The sequence below is a fragment of the Cygnus olor genome, chromosome 5 (genome assembly GCF_009769625.2).
Source record: "Cygnus olor isolate bCygOlo1 chromosome 5, bCygOlo1.pri.v2, whole genome shotgun sequence".
In the NCBI taxonomy this organism is placed as follows: Eukaryota; Metazoa; Chordata; class Aves; order Anseriformes; family Anatidae; genus Cygnus; species Cygnus olor.
In genome coordinates, this window is record NC_049173.1 from 38,497,876 (window position 1) to 38,519,444 (window position 21,569).

General features: G+C 35.1%; 1 protein-coding gene across 25 annotated transcripts in view; it reads right to left on the reverse strand.

The window, feature by feature from the left end:
- Positions 1 to 21,569, reverse strand: part of GPHN (gephyrin) — a 333,615-nt gene that overhangs the window by 65,704 nt on the left and 246,342 nt on the right. For 10 of the 25 annotated variants that reach the window (XR_005820015.1, XM_040557299.1, XM_040557300.1 and 7 more), the window contains 3 exons: positions 12,424 to 12,480; positions 10,365 to 10,436; positions 4,068 to 4,109 (listed from right to left, as the gene is read on the reverse strand). The exons of 5 other annotated variants lie outside the window; for them this stretch is intronic. Coding sequence is in view for 19 of the 20 variants with exons in the window: in XM_040557299.1 (XP_040413233.1) it covers positions 4,068 to 4,109; positions 10,365 to 10,436; positions 12,424 to 12,480 (171 nt within the window). In the remaining variant the exon portion in view is untranslated. The remainder of the gene's footprint in view (positions 1 to 4,067; positions 4,110 to 10,364; positions 10,437 to 12,423; positions 12,481 to 21,569) is intronic. 10 more of the 25 variants (XM_040557315.1, XM_040557307.1, XM_040557321.1 and 7 more) reach the window with 2 other exon arrangements.

A 21,569-nucleotide genomic window follows, 5' to 3' on the forward strand; every position in this document is an offset into this window, starting at 1 on the left:
TCCCTCTGTCCTTGTATTATCAGGTAAGGATACAGAAGTCTCTGTTGTGTAACTAACAATGTTAAGTATACAGTCAAATCGTATTAATCAGTATGCAGTGAATACATATTCCAAAACTGTTTTTCTGGAAATAATTTACTTCGTGGGAGAGAAAAATAACATAAAACTTTGCAGGTCTTTCATAACACAAGGCATCATGTTCTAACCACTCAATGAGCCTAAAAAAATTCATGACGTGCTACAGACCTTAGTGTCTTCTTTGCAAACCCTTCTATTCTTTTTTCTTTTTTAAGCAAGGGATAGCTCTGCAGTAAACATTTTGCTGCCACTATACTTTCAGTCAGCAGATGAATAGGTTTCCTTCATTACGCTTTTAGCCAAACACATAGCACATGCAGAAGCCAGAGGAGAGGAGGGGAAAGAAAGAGAGAGATTGATGTCGGTAATAAAAATTCTGAGATACAAATGAAGATAAAAAATGGGGCCATTGCATAATACTACCTATAAGTAATTACACAAATTAGGATACTATGGACCTTCTTTCGTTGGTCAGTCAGTTCTACATTTTGAACAGCATTTTTAAGATACAAGCTGAACTCAAAGTACTTCAAAAATGAAAGATGTAAAGATGATCTGATCTAACCGATTTCTTAAGTGAACTACTTACTGGTTTTTAAGTTAAATTTACTACGTTTTGTAACTACTGGATAAAGAGTAAATTATAGATGTATTACAGACATACTACACTGTACAAGTGCTAAGTTGGCATCATTCCTAATTAATATCTCCACTCTTAGAAAGATCATTTAAGTACTCCTGCTAACACTTACAAATATTACAAGCATAAAGCTAACAGGCTTTTATGAAAGGGGGGAAAAACTTTATTGCACATCATGAAATTCAAAGAGAATATGAATTTATATTATATTGCTACACCATTTTTGAGCATTAAAGCTCTTACTTCTCTTGCCATGAGGGAATCCTTTTTAAAGAAACTCACTTTGATTTAATTGACTTAAACCAGAGACAGCTTCTCATTCTAGGTAAGTGGAATTGTTAAGTTGCTGACTGAGGGTAGGTAAGTGTATAATACTACTACCCTATAATGCCTGAAGTTCAGCTAACTATGAAAAACTTTCTGTACCTAAAGGTAAGTAGAAGTTAAAAAAAAAAATTCTGCCCATTTCTCTCAAGTCACCCAGTTGACCACATCCACAGTTTCACCAGTGTAACTGATGAAAATAAAAAAGAACCAGTGAAAAGATGCCTTTTCTAATTATTGGACTCTAAAATGGAAAACAACCTCTACAAAGAAGATTCTGTTTAGAAAATTAGGGAGCGAATTCCATCTCAAATTCTTTGCAATGCAGAATATACAGAACCCACCTTTGTCTTCTGCTGGAAGATCTTTTAATTCTTCAATTAAAGATCTTTAATTGATTTTATGTAACAGCATAAAAAATTCCCTGATAGTATACTCACTTTCCTTTTTGTCTACCTTGGTTCTAGGATTGCCAATGCACCCAATTCCAGAGCTTTTCTCAAAAATTAAGATTACTAGAAAGTTCCTTAAGATGAATCTGCAATATCTATTTCTGGAAAACAGGTTTCAGAACTTGTTTAGATCAAGTTATCTTTTATTTTGTCTTTTGCTCTACCTCTCAGATGGCACATTTGCTGAACTGCAACTCCATTTCTCTTGTCTATGTGCTCTTGGCATTCTTTGAAGGTCCAAAGCTATTTATAGATAACTTGGACATGAAAAAATTAAGAAGCTCTAAAACTGTTGCTTAAGAATCAGCTTAAGAAAAATATTTCCTTGGAATAAGAACAACAGAAATACATGTAGACTCAAGAAACTCTGGAATTCTATCAAGAGTGTGGTCCTTTTTTTTTTCACTGACAAGACATGCAATACAAAACCAATCCTTTTCTTACCCTTGATCAAACCTAATAGCAGGCTTTTAGGACTCTATTTAACAATATCTTAATTTAAGAGAATTTCTAACATATCAATTAGAAGTCAGGAGGTTGTTAACTTACTGCAGCCTATTACTTTTTACAAAATAATAGCAGGTGACAGCAGTTAAGTAAGCTTTGTTGCACATACGTCTTGACATTAAGCTGTATTTCTGAAGGACGAATCTTTTATAAAGTTATAAACTACACTACATATCCCTTATGGGATAATATCCAGGTAATATCCTTGTACTATAGCCTGATAGCTTTGGACAAGGTTAAATAGTTTTTGGAATCGGATCAAGAATGAGATCTGTATATATTGATTGACAAGCCACTAAGAAAAGCATTTGTTTGTATTTCTTTCAGTGATGCCTCCAGAATGTGAAAAGGACAAATGGCTGAAGTTGCAGGCAAAGCAAGAGTGCAATTTCTCTGAAAGTGGCACATTTCCTTCAGAATTTCAAAGAGAATGTTGACCATTTTTGCAGGAGGGAACTATCACAGTGGGAGTCTTGGGAAACAATGTGACATCAAGCTGGAATGCCATTTGATCCAGAGCTGCTTTTTAACTTTCATATAGATCATTCAGAAGAATGACTGGTCAAGTGGAGATGGCATTTGTCTTGCATCTGTAAGCACTAGATTTTATTTCTTGCTCCTTGCATTAGCTTAGAAAAAAAAATGCTGTGTCTTGGTATGTGTGTGAGTATAGTATCATCTATTTATTCCATACTGGTGTTTTGATGATAATCATGATGAAAACAGCAAGGCGTTCATATAATACAGTAATGAGGCCCCAACTGCAATATACATATCAGGTGCCTTTAAGAATATATACTTGATTATCTTTAAAACAACTTGTCTGCTGGTAAAGCCAGACTGCCATTATCTGTCTATGACAGAAAATTTGATAAGCATTTTTCTTCTCAAAAACTTTTTATAAGATCTTTTGCCTGTTCATACACTGAAACTATAAAACCTTTTATTAATAAGGATAAAGAAGTACTAGGAATGATTGCGTGAGAGAGTGAAGCTCTTGAGAACAAGTTAGATGCGTATCAGCAAGGTATTGCTTACACACAGTTAATCCTGCTTAGGGACACGGTAACTGAGTAGGTGAGCTCCTTATGTTTGCATTTTGTATGATACACATTACCATTACACATTAACATCAAGTTTAGAACTTGTCCAATAGTATGAGATAGGGTGAACTCTCTTCTTTTTAGGATATCTTGTCAACTTTAAGGGATTCTTTTAAAATACAGAATAAATTAACTCTCTGTGTTCAAAATTGATTCATTATTATGGAAAAACTCAAGTCCACCTTTTTGATACTCATCCATTAATCAATTATAAGCTGAAAGCTAAACTTTACATAGTGGGTCATGGCACTAATTTGACAATATTTCATAAATTCTGATTTTATCCTATGACTTTGTGGATTCTACTTTATCTTAGTATCTTTCCCCTGAAAACAAGGTGTGAAAAGCAAGTCATAAATAATCTTTTTTTTTTAAATCTTAATTAAAATAAAATATATTTTTCTTTTCAAATCTTGCTAAGCTGGTACTATAAGTTATTATAGAAGACTATAGTGAAGTTGATATGGAATTATTTACAATAATATATGTATTTTGGGCACGCAGTGGACCAAGCCGGGATTTTTGGGAAATAATAATGAAATTTATATATCCCTAAGCAATCCATATCTAGACAAGAAATTAACTGTAATGTGATGGTCATTTTTACAGAGTCCTTCCAGTTTCACTGCATCTTGCTATCTGGACATCTATAAGTCTTTTATTAAAGTATTCTCCTTTTTAATGTAACAGATAACTAAAGATTCTTTCAGTAAATAATTTATGTTTTTATGCTACGGAGTTGTTGTCTCGTTGGACTATACATTACGGTGGTCCCAGACTGGTACAGTGATTTTAAAACCACGCTGAACATGGTTGCAGGTTGATCATGCAAAGTCTGCCCCCCAAGCTGATTTTTCCCCATTTGTGCACAGTGCAATGCAAAAAAAGAAAAAAATAAATAAAACCAAAGAAGTGTGATGGGAGAGCAGGTCGACTGTGTGAGAGAACACGTGCAAAGTATACCTCAGAAACACTATAGGTGGATGAGCACGAAGGGAGCCGAGCCTGGTTGTGCAGTGGGGAAAAGAAAACATTGTTAAAAAAGAAATGGTGGCACAGTAAGGGTCTCAGAAGGTTTTCTGTATAGGTGGTTCCAGCACTGAGATAGTAGCAGGGGGTTCATTAAGTTTCCACGACCAGCTATTTCAGAAACTCCAAATTTATGCCTTTTAAGGTGGAAGCTTCTTAAAAGAAAAAAAAACATATTGCATTTATAAAGTAATTAAAACTAATGATGAATCTGAAGAAAAGTGTCAATCCTTACTCTATGTAATTGATGACATGACTAGAAAACTATACTTAGGACAGTAAGGTATTCTAGAATGAAGCTTTACCAATTTCTTCGATTTGACATTACTTTTATTCTAACTTTGCAAAGGTACAATGTGAAAACACATTAGAGGCCTTTTTCTTCCCTGTATATCTTTATGTTTTTAGATGCTCAGAACCAGCACTTTGGTAACGTAGGTTTTTCTTCAAACTCAGTGCCCCAAAAACCAGAATAAATTGCAAAGTTAAATGACTAATGGCCAGATATAGGTCAGCAGAAATCTGCAGATTATGTCTCTAAGCAATGTAAACAGATGTGATTCCTGAGGGACACTGTCCACTGTCAAAACTTTTCAGCACAGACATAAGTTAATTGGTAACGCTACAGTTTTACCGATTGCTTAGGAAACACTTTGCTTATTTATATGAAATACACATTTTTCCATACCAGTAAGCCACTCCTAGATCAGACATAACTCAAATATTAAAAAAGGAGTCTCTAATTATTCATAGCATTTGTTTTTCTAACATAAATATGAATATATATATATATATTTTTGGTTGAAAATATTTACTGTTTTAATTACAAAGAGTAGTCTGTTTTTTTTTTCCCTTTACATTTGTTATATTAATGATCTGATCACAACTGGCAGTAAACACTAAAAACAGCCTAATAAATGAAATTTAAAAAGACACGGTTCCTATAAATGCATTAAAAATCTCCTCTTTTTTTTTTTTTTTTTTTCCTGGGGGTGGAAAAATGAAGTACCAGAATTCCCTGCAAAACTTCTTTAGATTTCAGCAAAATTAGTATCTGTACAGCACTTCAGACACATTTATGGTAAAGAACCCAGCAAGAATTTCCACATATTATTAGCAACCACTTTCTGACTTAGGTATTATGAAGGACTGGTCAGAGAAGATGATACTCATAAAAAGTCGCTCATGAACATTCCTCAAACTCAAATGTGTATTTCATAGTTCTTCACTGACATGTAAAATACCCCTTTCAGGAAAATTTTGCACTTGTCTCCATTACATACTTCTATAGAGCTGTTTTTCCTTCAATAAAAATGTTTAAGGTTCTCACTGAAAATATTTTTGTTCCTTTCTGGTATTCTGTACATGTCATTTACTCTAACTAGGTAACATTACTAATGTAATCTGAATGACTTCACATGTTAAATATTTATACACGGTACTTTCTTCACCTGATGACATTTTCTTATGAGAACATGGTATAGTGAGATGGTTTGCAGAAGAGTTAGGTCACAAATAGAAAATTACTTTAGAAAAATAGAGCAGAAAACACAGTTTTAAGAAATCAAGTATTATTCTTAAACAGTCTATTTTGTTTAAAAAAAAAAAAGAGAACCCCTTTCAACCAAATACAAAGCAAGAAACATTTCTAAAAAGACTGCTCTGAATGCTTTGCAAGAAAGATAAGGTGTGTTTTTGCTTAGAACAGGGGTTCTGCTATTCACCTAAGACTTTTGGATGAGTCTCCAAGCAAGATTCTCATCAATAATGTCCAGATGTTGTTCCCATGTTTTGTTTTGCAATGGCATGGAAGAAGAAGATCCATTAGCCTTGAATTTGAGGGTAAGGATACAAAGAATGTGGTACGAGCAAGAAACATCACAGCAGCAGTTTTTAAAGCATCAGCAACTAAATAAACCAAAACAGCAATGATAAGGAGGTCTAGACTTCTACTGCACGAAATTTGGAAGAATTTGGCTTATCTTGCCTATTCTCCACACTAACTTACAAGAGGTATGCTAGATACTTTTGCACCTCTTTCATCTTCTCTTGGATATCTACTATAAGTGGACTGCTATTACTCTGTGATCTAATTATCTGTATTTTCACTAATATCTAGCCTAAACTTACCATTTAACTTTGGTCTTATTCCAAATTAATAATAGTATTCTTATTATATTTAATCACTTCAAATTATTCCTTATTTTCTTATTTATAGTTCCAGTGATATAGAAACAAATTATAATATTCCCCTCACTAAGATACCTGTATATTTTATTTCTCCCTGTGCTCAAACAGCACCCTCCCCACAGTTTTCCCTCAATCTCACTCACTCCAATTTCTGTTTTTCTTACTCACACATGTATAGACACTGAATTCACCTATGTCATTTTTTCATAATGATGAAATGGAAGGTATGCTCAACTGTTCTAGTCTCAAAATGATCTCGTCTTCAGGAAAGGATTTATCAGTTCCATACTCTCACATACAATTCTTCACATAGTTACTGCTGTTTATTTTCAATGGGATCACACAATGAGACTGTTTAATCTCCTGAATACTTATAATTTCCTGATCATTTCTATGCCATTGCTGTCTCATTAACTTGTCTCCTTTTTTGAGCATCTGCCTGATTTCAGTATTTTGTAAGTGTACTGCTTCTGTTGTTAAAATTAAACGTCAATACTTTTGCAAGCTCCTTTGATGATCCTGCAATCTATCACTTACTCTGCTTCCAACCTGTTGTCATATATGAAGTCTTGTGATTGATCTTTTGACTCTTTCCTCCAGTTTGAGAGAGGGGGCATCCCTCCTTGTTTTATATACTATCTGACAATTCCTCCATATTATGTTTGATGAAGATAATGTGCTAACATTTGAGCTGCTTGGCTTTTTTTCCCCACGAACATTCACATTAAGGGGGACTTAATTTCTGCTAGTCACAGAAATTCCCCACTGTGAGAATTATTTTACACCAACTGAGCACCTGTTCAAAGGCTGCAAGAGCAATTTGTCATTTGTCTGAGGGCCACACTACCTTGACTCAGATCTTTAATAATGGAATATTATGACCAGGAACAAAAGCCCTATAAATGTAATCCTTCATTGTGATCAAAGAAGTCAGATACTTAAAATAAGATAGAACACCGCATGCAGGAGAATGTAGTTTTTGAGAGACACAACTCTATATGAAAAATGATGTTCCATGTTTCATTAAACATAATCTATGGACAGAATTTGGTCTCTGCTATGAATTCTGAGAGCTTTTTTCTTGGCTAAACCCAGAACTTTTGATTTGGAACTATTCTGGTCAAGGTCCACACAAAAATTGCTTCACATATTACTTTAAACTTTGTGCAGAACTTCTGTATTTATATTTATATATATATATATATGGAAAGGATTTCCATAGTATATTTATGCAGAATTAAAACTTGCATTTAAAGTGAATCTTAGCCTCCACACACAGAAAAACAACAACAACAACAAAAAAACAATCTTCAGACCACAGTCTGAAGCAGTACTGTTCTGTTGACTGTATGCTGAACTTCTCCATACTTTCAGTAAGGTATCAATTTTAGGCAGGTATTATGAGTTCTAAAATATCAACCAGTCAGCTCTTTCACTGTTGATCACCTCAGTAGCTAATGCACTTTGTTTCCTATTGCTGCATTAATTTGAACATGTACAGGAATGCCAACAATTCCATGTGATGGAATGTGAAAACAATATTTAAGTTCAACTTCAAAAACAGGCCTCTGGGAGGTTCAAAGGTTAAAGCCATGGAAAGAACTGGAAAAGCTTCAAGGAAGATGAGTGAAGATCTCAAGAAGAGATGGACGGTAAGACATCAGGTCAGGATAACGTTTTTTGTAAATGACTATGTATTACTGCTGATATTAATAATAATTTTTTAGAATCATAATCACTGAATCCCCCCAAGACTGCTTAACTAACTCAAATTTTTATGCATGTTTTCAGTGCAATATTATTTTAAGTATCTGGCACGTTTTCTAATCTTTTAATGGAATCTGGGGTATTCTGCAGAATTCCATTTCCTACGTATTTCTAATGGCCTTTGACTTTAATGTGGGAAACATGTCTTTGCAATTCATTCTGAAACAAAGGTTCCACCTTAACAGCATACACAAATGTGCAATAGCATTTTATTTTCACTTATGGTGCTGGCCATCAGATACTATACGTTCCCCCTCCCATACCATTCAATACATTTGCTACGTTGTAGGAGAGTTAACAACTTACACCTAAACCCCTTTCCAAAAACAGTATGGAAGACATGAAAAGCATTTTAAATATGAATTATTAACAGATCCCTCATTATTTTCTTTCCAACTGTCAACTGTTTATGAAGGATTTATTCTATTATTTAATCAGGCATCTGTATACTGCATTTTAAAATGCTGCCTTATCTAAGACATTCAATATTACAGCTTGAATCACAGTGGCAGTGAAAAGCAACAGATTTTAATTATGTTATTATACTTGCAATGTGTCCTGTTTCTTAAGTTTTAAGAAAGTTAAAGGGCATATGCAGAATATATGAAATGCTTCTTAGCTCATGATCTGACTTCCTTAATGACACTGTGTAGGGTATAGATACCTAATAGATAAAATGGCACAAAGGAACAGAACAGTTTCATGTTGATTAGTTCTCATAATATCTACAGTTAACAGGGTCACAGCTTTTAATTTGAAACTTTTCCCCATGTGACATTCTATGGAATAATGTGAGACTAAACCACCATTTTTGTAGTACGATGTCTCATGGCATTTTTTTCTGGCTTTATGTTTATTCACTAGTACTAAATCATGAATTTAAGAGTGAGGAGTCTAAAATAAAGGATTTGCTCTGTTTTGATTATCACTAAGAAATTTAGCATGTCACCAAATCTAAAATATCACAGTTTATTCTCCCAAAAACGTAATTCTGGAAGAATTGCCACTGAAAAGATACAGTGTTTTCACTGAATTTATTTTATAGAATGCTGCAATGTATTAGCAGCTCAGTTTCCTTGTATTTGAACTGTGAAAGATCATAAATAAGCTCAGGGACTTCTATTTGACAATGAGTGGAAATCAGCTGTATGTCAGATACATAGCTGGATATGCAAAGGCATCCAAAAGGGGTAAAAATTACCAAATCATTGTCATTATCAAAATTATCTTTCACTACATAACCATGGTGGATTATGCATCAGAATGGGAGTACTGAGAATAATGAAAACAGTCATAGTGTATGGAAGACACAAACAGAACATGAATCTAAAGAACTTATTCTGAGAATCTTCACGGGATGGATGTTCAAAGGCATAAAAGGCTATAACTTTTACATCTACTATGCTCGCAACTGTTCCTTTTTTCTACTTTTCATTATGCATCAAATTATGTCACTTAAACTATTATTTCTACTGAATTAATTGCTGAAAGGCTGATCTGAACTTATGAGGTGAAATACTAAACACAAGGTACCGGTGCCTGTATTGTTACATTATATTTGACTAGCTTTTTAAAATATTTCTGTGAAAAATGGTTAACTTTACGGGAGTATCATGACTGATAAGCTAGATCCTGATCCTTTTTTCACGTTCATTTTTTTTCATTGAAGAACAAATGCAATGAATAAGACATATGCTGCACAGTTTTTTGTATTAGAGGAGTCTGCTAACAAAACAACCAACAAAATTTGCATAGCTTGCACTGAACCAAATACTAACCTATTTTGTGAGATAATGTAGGGACCCAAAAAGATTAAAGGCAAAGTTGGGGCAAATGCAAAAATACATGCTTTTGGTTTACCTTAGGTCAGCCATAGTTTTCAGTTCACCTAAGGCTATCAATCACAGGCAAAAGATACAGTTCTCCTCTAAACTAAGGATATCTATTTTATTTGTTGCTAAACCATAATATTCAGGAAAATTTTACACATACAACTTCAGTTTTGGAAAGGGATTTTTTTATCTGGTGTTAAAGTCAAGCAGTTTGATTAGCATTCATTAAAATGTAGTAGGATGTTCTTTTAAACAAATCCTGTCAATTAGGTCAGGTTTCTCAAACACATTAAAAATGAAATCCCAGCTAGAAAAGAAAGAAAACACAAAGGGAAAAAGAGAGAGAAAGGAAAAAGATGGGCATGAGAGGACAAACCAATCAGATTTGGTGTTACCAGCCAGCGGAAGTTTTAAAAAAACAGATCACCGAGTGAAATCGTACATTTACTCGGAGAGAGCATCCTTTGACATTGCCTTCTAGGTGATCTCTGAGCTCCTCCAGCTTTCGATGGAGCTACATGTAAACATCAGAAAATGAATTGAAAAAGCAACCTGTTCTTTTGTCATTTTTTTCTTTTGTTCTTCGCTTTACTTTTTTAAATAAATCATAGCATAACACATTTCTCACTGCCTCTCGTAAAACATTTCAAGACATTAAAGTGCTTTCAACAACACAGATATACAAGCTCAGTAAAGTCAGAAACTGGAAATAAGATATTTTTACTCGATTAGCATGGCTCTTTTTTTTTCAGTACAGGAAAAAAAATAAAAAAAGAATCAAGGGCCTGATCATTCTACAGCGTCTGAATATCCACTACATTGTTTGTTTATTTGCTTGTTTATTGTTAAGGCAATGTTCTAGAATGTAATTCCATCACAAAGGGGTAAATGTTCATGTTTGGGAACCTCAGATATGATTTCCCATTCTCTGTATGGATATTTATGTAAGATTTTTGGTCTAAATGAATATTTTGGGTAGTGAAATTAAATCTTGGGCAGTCAGACACAGAAATAAGAATCCTGAATTAGGTATCAATGGATGTTCATAACATAGTAGGTGAATCTCAGCCTTTAAGTAAGCTACATCTTATACATATGCGTTATATGCATATAGAATTGCATGTGATAACCCATTAAAATGCACAGGCCACAGTAATTACATACATAATTTTCAAAAAATTGAAATAGAACCTGTGGCTGTCTTGTCTTTTCCCCCAAGTACATTCAGTGGTACTGAATGTCTACCACTGATGCAGTGCCTCATTTATATACAGGGCTCTTCTCATCTACACTGTAACTAAAACCTCTTCCCAAAACACAAGATGAAAAGCTAAAGCCTCACAGACAGTGAGGAATGCTACAGATGCTGCCAGAAATAACTTATATAGCAAATAGTAACTGGCTTCTTTTGCTACTCTGAGATCAATTTAAATGGTGTCATTACTGGAAAGAGGTGCCTAATTAATCTTTCCCCTCCCCTTCTTTATGCTCAGTGAAATAACATTTTCACAAAGAGCAGCTGTAGAGCAGCATTAGAAAACAGAGAGGATGGCTTGTCCTGGAACAAAGGCAATACACACACATACAAAAACAAAACAGAAGATCAAAAACCAAGAAGGCAGGAAAGGCAAGGAGAGTGCAGAAAAAAATGAATTAGTTAGCGCTTCAGAAAGTGCTAAAAGGAAATAACGTGGAAAAAACGTGAAAAATTGGGTGGTTGAAAGAGGCAACTGTTGAGATGGAATCTTAACAGAATGGCCTGGACTGCATGTGACCAGCATCTCGGTATACATTATGTCCTGTGTTTTAAACCATCTATTAGAGTGTAACACTATTCATGGGTGGGTACTGATTTAGGTATCTGCCTGTTAAGTGCTCTAAATATTTGAATATGTCTGTATAAACAAAAAAAGGCAGAAAAGGGAACTAATTATTAGCAGAACAGTGGCTCCATTCTTATTAATCTCACATGAATCTCTCTCATTTCCTCTTTATTCTTTTTTTTTTTTTCCTGATTTAGAGGCTAGATATGGATGAAATATTCAACTTTCCTGTAATGGTCTTTTGCAGAATTAAATGCAACAAGTGTGAGCACTATAAAAGGTAAATCACTTTTTTAAGATGAGAAGCAGTAGTCTGAAGATGAGTAAGTCACTTCTCTATGTAACAGGCAGTTAAGAGACAACAAATAACATAGATCAGAGAAGTGGTTTAATCATGATCACCAAATTACAGGCACATCAAGAAAGTTGTTACTATCTTGTATTTGTGGTGACATTCAAAGCTTACAAACTGGCAGCCTGCCTTCTATAGGTTGTTCTATGTGTAGCACAGAAACAAACAAAATGTGACCCAACAGCAATAAGAATACTGAAATAAAAATGATGGGATGGTGAGAAATGGAAAAGCCCCTTCCCTCCCTCCCCTCACCTCCCCCTTCAAAAGGAAAAGTGTAGGCTATAGAAGAAAACTTGCAAAATAAATGTTAGAAACATATTTACTTTGAGGGATCCAACTCTACTAGCAACTCCTTTGCTTTCATCCGGCCGTCTAATTTGCTACAATGGGGGAAGATGGGTAAAAAAGACAGAAGAATAAAGAAAAAGTGAACTTAAAAAAATTTCCACACAATCAGTTAGCAGTACATGCAAGACATTAATTTGACTCTCTGAGACACCTCTAGAGGACAAAGACACAGACTCTCATTTCTGAAATAAATGATGCTTTATCATGTCATTTTAAACTTGCTTTGTTGACCATTTAATTTTCAATATATTACCAATCTGGCACATATTTTGCATGCTGAATTCACTAATATTTATGAATGAATACATGTTACTTATCTGATTTGGATATGGAGAATAATGAAGTCCTAAAACTCTAAATGAAGAAAAAAACACCCTGTATCTTCTACAAATCATATGATCATAGTATGCTATAACTGGGAGTATCAGGCATAACAAGTATCATCACTGATACCTGGCAGAATGCAATACAGATTCCTGTTGACCCAGGCCTAGAGATTTTAGCCACTGCTATCAAGTTTCCCAGTTAAAAAATATGCTGCCCAACCAGAAAATTTTAATGCCAGACCAACATTAAGTTTTTATTTTAAATATACAATGTGTATAAACCTATCACCAATATCTCCTATCTGATCACTCTTCCTTTAATATGTAAGATTTTTTCCTAGATGATGTAGAGGATGGAAGAAACAAATGAGGTAGATGCTCAAAAGGCCTTCTATTGCTAGAAGCACACAAAATAAAACATTCATTTACATCAAGAGCTCCTTTCAGAATTGCTGAATCCAGTAAATAAACCTTTTTTACTGATAAAGTTGTGTTGTGTCCTTGAATTAGAGAGGAAGAAGACAATAAAAATGACTTTAGGGATACAGGGATATCCTTTCGCTTGCTAGTCTTAATCAAGACTGAATTGAAAGCTTCCATTATCTGATGGTTGTTTCACAGAGTATGCAAAATAAAGTCCCACACAACTGAGGTTAAAACCTTTCGAACCACACTAACTCTCTACTTTAAGAAATCTCAGCAAGGAACCCAGAGACTGAATGAACTATGGAAATTCAACTATGCTTTATGCTGGCCAGGACACACTAGCAAAAGCAAAAGTTAGATTGCTACTATTTGTTTTTATCTCACCAATGGACAACTAGAAAATTCCATATGCAAAACACAGTGAACTTTCTTTTTTTAGTTGTACTAGATTCTCAAGAAAATAATGCAACTAAGCAATATATTGCTGATTTAAATATTCAGTTCTGACAGGATGTGCACTAATAAATTACACTGGAAACATTTATGAAAGTTGTTGCTTTCCTTCCCTAGTTTTACTGCATTACGATAGTATGTTTTGAACTCTCAAGTGAAACACCCGCACTACAATTTTGATGAGACTCCAAAACAAACTCTAAGCAATTCCAGTACAGCGATCGAGAACAAACCTTCATTCTTAAAAAAGATATCTCCTTTAGAACACAGATTCCGTTGAAAGATATGCAGTTGTAACCCATTTGCTACTTCTTTTTTTTTTTCATAAAAAAACAACCCTTCTCCAAAAATCACCCACCCTCAAGAGGAAAAAGAGAACCTTATTTGAAAAGAAAGTGACAGGAGCTAGAGCAAAGATAGGCGGCCTAATATCCTGTTTGAAATATTATCAATCCCAGACAATAAGACATAATAAAGTAAAACAACAAATCATACTACTAATTTGAAGCCTTTTTCAAATATAATGTTTTCAATTTTGCTTTGAAAACTGAGAACTATACAATAAGAAAAAATAAATATTGTTAATCTTACATAACAACATGAAACCAGGACATTAGGAAAAATGCTACATATCATGGAAATTTGGGGAAAAGTTTCAAGTGGCAGCAATTTGCATGTCCTACAGGGAAAAAGATTTTTTTTTTCTATTACTTACCAGTGTGGGTAGTGTGGCTGCTGAAGTTGTGCCGAAGATTTAGGACTTAGTCAGAAATGAGATGGGAGATATGACAGGTGCATATAACTGACATTATTTACGCTTTCTCTCTTCAAAATATATAGAGAAATATGTACACAATCTATACATTGTAAGCAATGAAATTATAAATGCTTGAAAATATAAATTTAAAGGAAATAAGGTCAACTCTTGTTTTACATTCATAGCACAGTCAATTTGCATGGTAACATGTTTTCTATGGGAACCTTGAAATAGTTCAGCATGGAACTTGGATGCTTCTCATGGGATGCATCAGAATTATATGAATATTGCACAAACTATACTGCATATGTTCTGGGAGTTAAACAGGGTATTACCAAGAAGGCAAGGGAGAGCAGGAAAAAAAAAAAAAAGACATTTTGTCATGGCAAATGCCATGGAAAGGAATGCAGGTGTATCCTTATCTCTGGTCAACTCCTGTCTGAAGTTCTAGAAGCTGATTGATAAACTAGTATTTCAGAAAATGGCCATGGATTACACACTCCTCATTTTTCAGACACTCAGCTACACACAGGAAGCCATCATAGATGAATACTTGTAGCTACAAAAGATCAGAATGAAAGATTGTGCACCTAAGTGTTCTAAATCAAAAGTACATATACTTCTATCCCCATCAGTAACTTGATCTAAAAACTAGTCCATTGATTTTTCTATTAACCATTTGTAAAGTAAAAAAAAAAAAAATATCCTGCCTTCTAAGCAAAATGCAGGTCCAACAATAAGAGCCTGAACAGTGAAACTGAAAACACATCTTTGAACCTCTGGTTTTGTGATTGCTATTTATTATTTTTATACCACAACACAAGCTAAATGAGTAGATAAAGAGGTGAGGCAGGAGTGACACTAAGTAGCTATTGTCAAATTTTTACCTGACAGAACTGAGGGTTTTGGAACAATATGAAAAAGGAAAATGAAGATAATCCATTTAATGCAGGAAGAAAGGTCTTTGGCATGAAACAGTCCTGGGAGATCGGCAGGGTATAATACACTGACAGTTAAGACATGCATTATATATACATCTCTTTCCTATTCACAAAGGAATAACAGTAGGAGTTAAGAGCTAAGAATTAGCTACAGGTGTCCCTATCCTGATCTCTGAAGAACAAGGTGGAATTATAACAGGAGAATGATGAGAGACAGGAAGCCAATGAAAGAAAATTTAGGAAGCTGGGAAACCAGAACCAAACAGTGAGCAAAGAAGAGTGCTCAAATATGCTCAATGGACTTGCTAGAAGAGGAAAATTTTGAGTACCAAACACCAGGCACTTCATGTTTTCCAAGCAGAGGTCTCATATACATTTCATTATTATTCCTCTATCTTCTAATAGTGCTGACAAGAAATTTACTTGTTTATATTTACCCCTGCTTTTACTCTTGTAAAAATAATTTACAAAGCCCAACATTGAACTTATATAGACCATCTGATATAGTCACAAGTCATAAAGGACAAACAACCAAACCACTGGCTAATCTGAGGTTCTGGCTTTAGTTGGGTGTATTTAAAGGAGGAGTTCCACAACAGCAGAATTCTTAGCACTGTCCATCTCAAACTCCTTCCACTTCCTGATAATGCATCCTGTTCTTGCTATTCCTGCTTACTGCTTCTGACAAAGAAATCAGAATTCTGCAGGACCTAGAGATTTCACAAGTGTGTTTTCATATCCACAGTCACCCAAGCCTGAACTTGTTAGACTTTTTTCCCAAATCCTGGCTAATACATGCACAGTTCATCCTGTCAAAGCCTTTTTGATATGATCCATTTATTTAACTCCAAAACTGAATAAATGCAACGTTAGCAATGGAAACTCTTTACGGCATTGGTTAAAAGATGTTAAGTTCCGTATTCAGTGGTTCAGATATGCAGTGCTGGAACCAAGTTAATCAAAATCAAGTGATTATATCACATGGCATCCAAACCTAGTTCAGGTTATTTGCTGGACACATAAGAAAAAGATAAAAGCTATTCTCCCGCTTGACCACTACCTCAGAGATCAGTGACGAATGGTAAGTAAAGAAAACTATTAGCATTATTTGCAGAATATTATCATACTTGATTATTTCACTGGGTTTACAAATAAACACTTCTGCATTTGTCATATGTGTTATCCCACATATTCCAACAGCTGCGCCAACAAACGTTTTCTTGTTCCTTAGACAAAAAAAAATCCCCATTAGTCTGCAGCAATAACTCCTTGTCACTGCACCTAACTTAAGGTTCCCTTGAGCTCCTTACCTAGTTGCCTTAGGGACTGTGAAGTTAAATGGTGTGAATATCCTCTCTTGAATCCTAACTCATGAAGTGTAATTGCATCATATTTGTCAATGTGACTACACATACTGTTCGTACATATTTATGAAGTTGTTCCTTTTTAAAACAGATTTTTGGCTGTGAAGCAGTGATTTCAACACGCTTGCATGTGCTATGAGAAAAGACGACTTTCTTTGTTTTTCCAGTTTTATCTGCCATTAATTCCTTCCAGTTACTGTTTGATCTTAGAACACCGGGCATCAGGGTAAGATGGGGATGATCAGTTTTGGAAATCTAAAGCAATACATACTGCGCATACAATGCTCCTGCTGTCACTGCTGGACCACTTCCTTCATCAGGTTTTCAAAATACACTCCAAATCTCTGTCTCTCTCTTTTTTTTTTCTTTTTTTTTTTTTTTTTTTCCCTAAAGGGCTGTTCAAGTGAGAAAGGTAGAACATGGAAAAATAACAACGTGGCGAACCATTCTCCAGTCCAAGGTTGCTTCAAGAGAAGTTGCATGATTCAGTGAAAAAGTAGGTGGATATATAAAAACAACATTAAAAAGATCTGAAAGATGAATGCATTGAGAAGACAAAAACATAAAAAACTTACAGAAGATAAATTAATTATGAATCACAATATATTGAAACAGCCCTCACATAAAATAGGCTCTGGAAGAACATAATATATTAGGAACAGGGATACTTCAGAGCCATCACCAGCTTTTTATCAAAGCCTGGATATTCCTCCAGTTGATACAGTGCATTCAACTAGAGAAGAAGGTGGTCAAGTTGATGAAGAGAAACCATAAAAGCTATACTATGCCTACTATTACATTATTCTTTTTCAGAAAAATGTTCTTGAAATCTCTCACACAGTTCATATTAACAGAAACATGTATCTCAGAAATATAACCCAATGGACAACAATTTCACATCAGTTGGCTAGGAACAAAAAACTTGATGTACTGGCCAGATCACTGAAGAGAAGTGAATCCAAAGGAGATTAAATCTTATGAAGATGGAGGATGATTTTTCTGACCCTTACCAAGGTTCATTGAAGTTCATAGTATGGAACTAACTGGAGATAAAGTGACACCCAGAAAGAAGGAATAAGCTGTCCATATTCAGTAGCTGGCGAGAAGTAATTTTAATTAGTGATGCAATTACATAATGCTTGTCAACCAATCTGACGTGTGGGACTGTGACTGCCAACATCCAAATATTATATCCTAAAATACTGATATGAGCAGTATTTTCTACTACCTTTGCTTGCCTGATCAAGAGCAGAAAATACTGATACAGATATCTGAACTCCAGTTACAATTTTCTTCTTTCATAAGAAAAATGCTGTACATCAAGTGAGTAGTTTTGAATGGTAACAAAGAGATTAATATATTTTTAATATTGCAGCAAGTCACATCCTTTTATGTTAAAAAATGCATTATGTAGATCTTTTACACTCACACATGAAAAAGATTTTCACTTTTGCAGTTTTAGGCAAACACCAATTAGCTGAAGCTTCCTAAATAAATGGGAAGTATTTTCAAACAAAGGGAATAAACACTACCTTAATGCAGATATACATTCTCACCCAGTAAACATATTCACTTCTATGCATTATACTGCAGTATAAGATAAATGCTTTATTAGGGTTGCTGCCCTTCTTGGGTATGGTAAGCTACAAAAACATAATGTAGATGAATGCTAATGGATGCCAACCAAACATCATTATCACACTGTCACACATTTAGTTTACACTACCTGCTATTGCACTATTCCATGTGCAGATACGGGAATAAACATGCTGCAGGTGGACAAATCAGTGGTACAAAGTAATGCACTCTCACAGCTTTGCAGTTCAGTACATGAATATCACCACCAGATCAATGCTCTGTTAACTCACATAACAGCAAAGATAACGTAACCACATCGTTACACAGAAGACTTTGTGATACACTGGTTATTTTATACTAACATGTGGCAGCCTATTTCTTTAGGAATATTTATTGACTTCTGTGAAATTTAATGGTCAGAAATCAATGCTAAAAGTTGGTGGGTAAAATGTGCAGCCAGGGCAAAACAGATTGCAATAAATACAAGCATTACACATTATGCCACTATTCCCACTGAGTTAATATCCTAACACTCATTTACACTGGACCTCTAGGCATATAAAAGTTAGATCCTTACTTTCACTACGCAGTTAACAAAATACACAGACTTTATGCTGCCGATGTCACGAAGAGATTATAAATGACAAGTAACAGAACAGAATGGCTACTCCTGGGAGAGGCATGCATGGCCCAAGTGGGACAGTATGGAAATCACACATAAGGCTCATGCTGATTTCAGAGGATGCTAGAGATCAGAAGGCTTAGTTAGCCTGCACAGAGCTGCTTGCTCTTGAGACTACACTGTTCATCCAAGCAAACTGATTCAAAACAAGTTAAAATACTTTATGCTTCACTCTATTACAGAGGGGGCTCATATACAAAAACAAGTATTACAGTAGGGTTTCCAGATCCAGCTTGTCCCAGAGCTTTCAATTGCACAACTCTCCTGCCACACGGCAAAAATTCCCCAACCCTTTCTATCCACTGAAGGTTACTTTTCTCCCAAGTCTTCCTGACCACATCTGTTTCTTGTCTCATAGAGCTATTGCTACCTCCTGCCTCCAGGCCACTTCCCTACCACTCCAAAGCCCTCTAAGCCCTGCAGCCTCATCTCTCAAGAGCCACAAATACACCCCTGCTCTATACCAGACCTCTACCACTCAACCCTCATATCAGATTTCTCTTTAGTTCAATACTTTCAATCTTCTCATTTCAACCCCACCTTTGGGCTTGCTTTCATTGGCTTCTGGCATGTATTGTTCCCCCCAGTACCTGCAGCATCATTTATTCTCTGGCTTTCCCCACAAATGAAAACTGAATTTGCACCTCATTCTCCTGGTGCAGCTTTTGGAAAAACAAGTGCTTATTGCATACATCAGAAATCTGTATGGGCAAGCAGGGAAGAAGTTCGTGTTTAAGAAAAAAATAAAAACATGGCAAATCCTAGGCGGTGAAGTTCTGAAGTTCTTACAAAATGACAACTGAGTTCGGAATGTGCAGCTCTTTTGCCTTGTTGCCCTAAGTTGAACTGAAATTCTAAAAGCTGCAGCGTATATAGGGATGTTCATATTTCGATAGAGGACAGTGTCCTTTAAACATTTTAGACAATAAGCTAGCTTCTATCAAAGACACCTTGGTGGTCATGGTGAAAGCTGTCACATCAGTGAAGTCACTCACAAGTGACCTGATGGGGGGACAGGTAGAATATTAGGCAAACCAGCTAAGAAATTTGCTCTCTTTGACCACATTAACAGCAAAATTGAGAGATGTTTGCATTAGCATTTAGTGTCACAAGGGAAGATCCCACCTGTATGAAAATAGATGAGCCAGTGGGACTTTAAAAAGAAGAGTAAAACTCTTTGAAGTCAAGTGCCTTTAAGGTTTGTTTTCAAATATCTGTAATATCCTGTACTTCATCCTTTTTGCTAGGCAGGGCTAAGTTTAGAAAACCTGTGTAAAGCTTCTTGTCACATGTATTTCCTCACATCTACACCTCCTGAAGAGCTGGACTGTAAAAGAGAAGTGGATGGGTTTATAAGGATACTGGGAAGGGGTGCACCTCTTAAAGCTACAGGAAATACATAGTTCAAGAAGTCAAATGATACCTTGAAAAGCTGAAGTGGGAAGATCCTGGATTCAATTCACTTTGCAGAAGCTTAAAACAATATGACCATAAGTGGTTAGTGGCTGAGGTCAATCTCTGTTCACCCTGATTGAATGAAACCATTGTCCAAGAAGTCTCACTGTGAACTTCCCAAAGCAAACAAAGTATTGCAGAGAAGTGCCGTGCCAATGCCTGAGGCTCCTTGCACAAAGGTACTCCTCACATTTTGAAAAAAGTAATTTTAAAAGGAAAAAGGAAAAAAAGCAGGCTTAACAAAGAAACTGCAATGAACGGTGCAAATTTAAAATAGAGATTGCCAACAGCTGTTGGCTTGAAATCTCGCCAAATTTGTTACTGTTTGTTATCAGATGCCCTTCATAAATCTACTATAAGGCATTCAATAGGAAGCCCAGTTTCTAATGTAGTCATTGGAGAGAAATATGTCCCAAATGAAGGTGCTTTGAATTCTCACCTTAAGGATCCCTAATTTGTCACAGACTTTTGTTGCAAATACCTTCCTACAGTTACCACTACTGCAAGTTTAAATAAAAAGCTCTTCACTGAAATATATGCAGGTTTCAGTAAATCTAAGTATCAATAAATGCCTACAGAAATTATTGTCAGAGAATATGCAATGCTACTGAGAAAGTTATCAGGAATAGATAAATAACCCCTTTATTTCCTTTCAAACTAGCAAATATATTATTGAAGCCTAATCAAAGAAATAAAATTCTATTCCATGTTTCATAAATGCTCCTTCTGAATAGGTAATGCATATTTTGTCTTTTAAAATTAAACTAAATTGGTGAGCAAAACAGAATCATAGAATGGCTCGGGTTGGAAGGGACCTTAAAGATCATCTAACTTCAACCCCCAATACAAACAATTCTCATTTCAGATGTTAAGGATAAATTTTGAGTTTAATAAATAAGGGAATTCATTAGAATCATTGCCATTACTATTAATCATCTGAACACATTCTAACACCTCACGTTGAGGTATCTGTGAATGGGATAATACCTTCATGGTCATACAATTTTGAGCTCACATTTTAACATGTAATCAGAGATTTATGCTGCTACAGTCTATTAATTTTACAGATGCATAAATTTAGAAAAAAGTAAATACTATTTTCTTACACTGTCTTCAAGAAACAAAAAAACAGAATACAG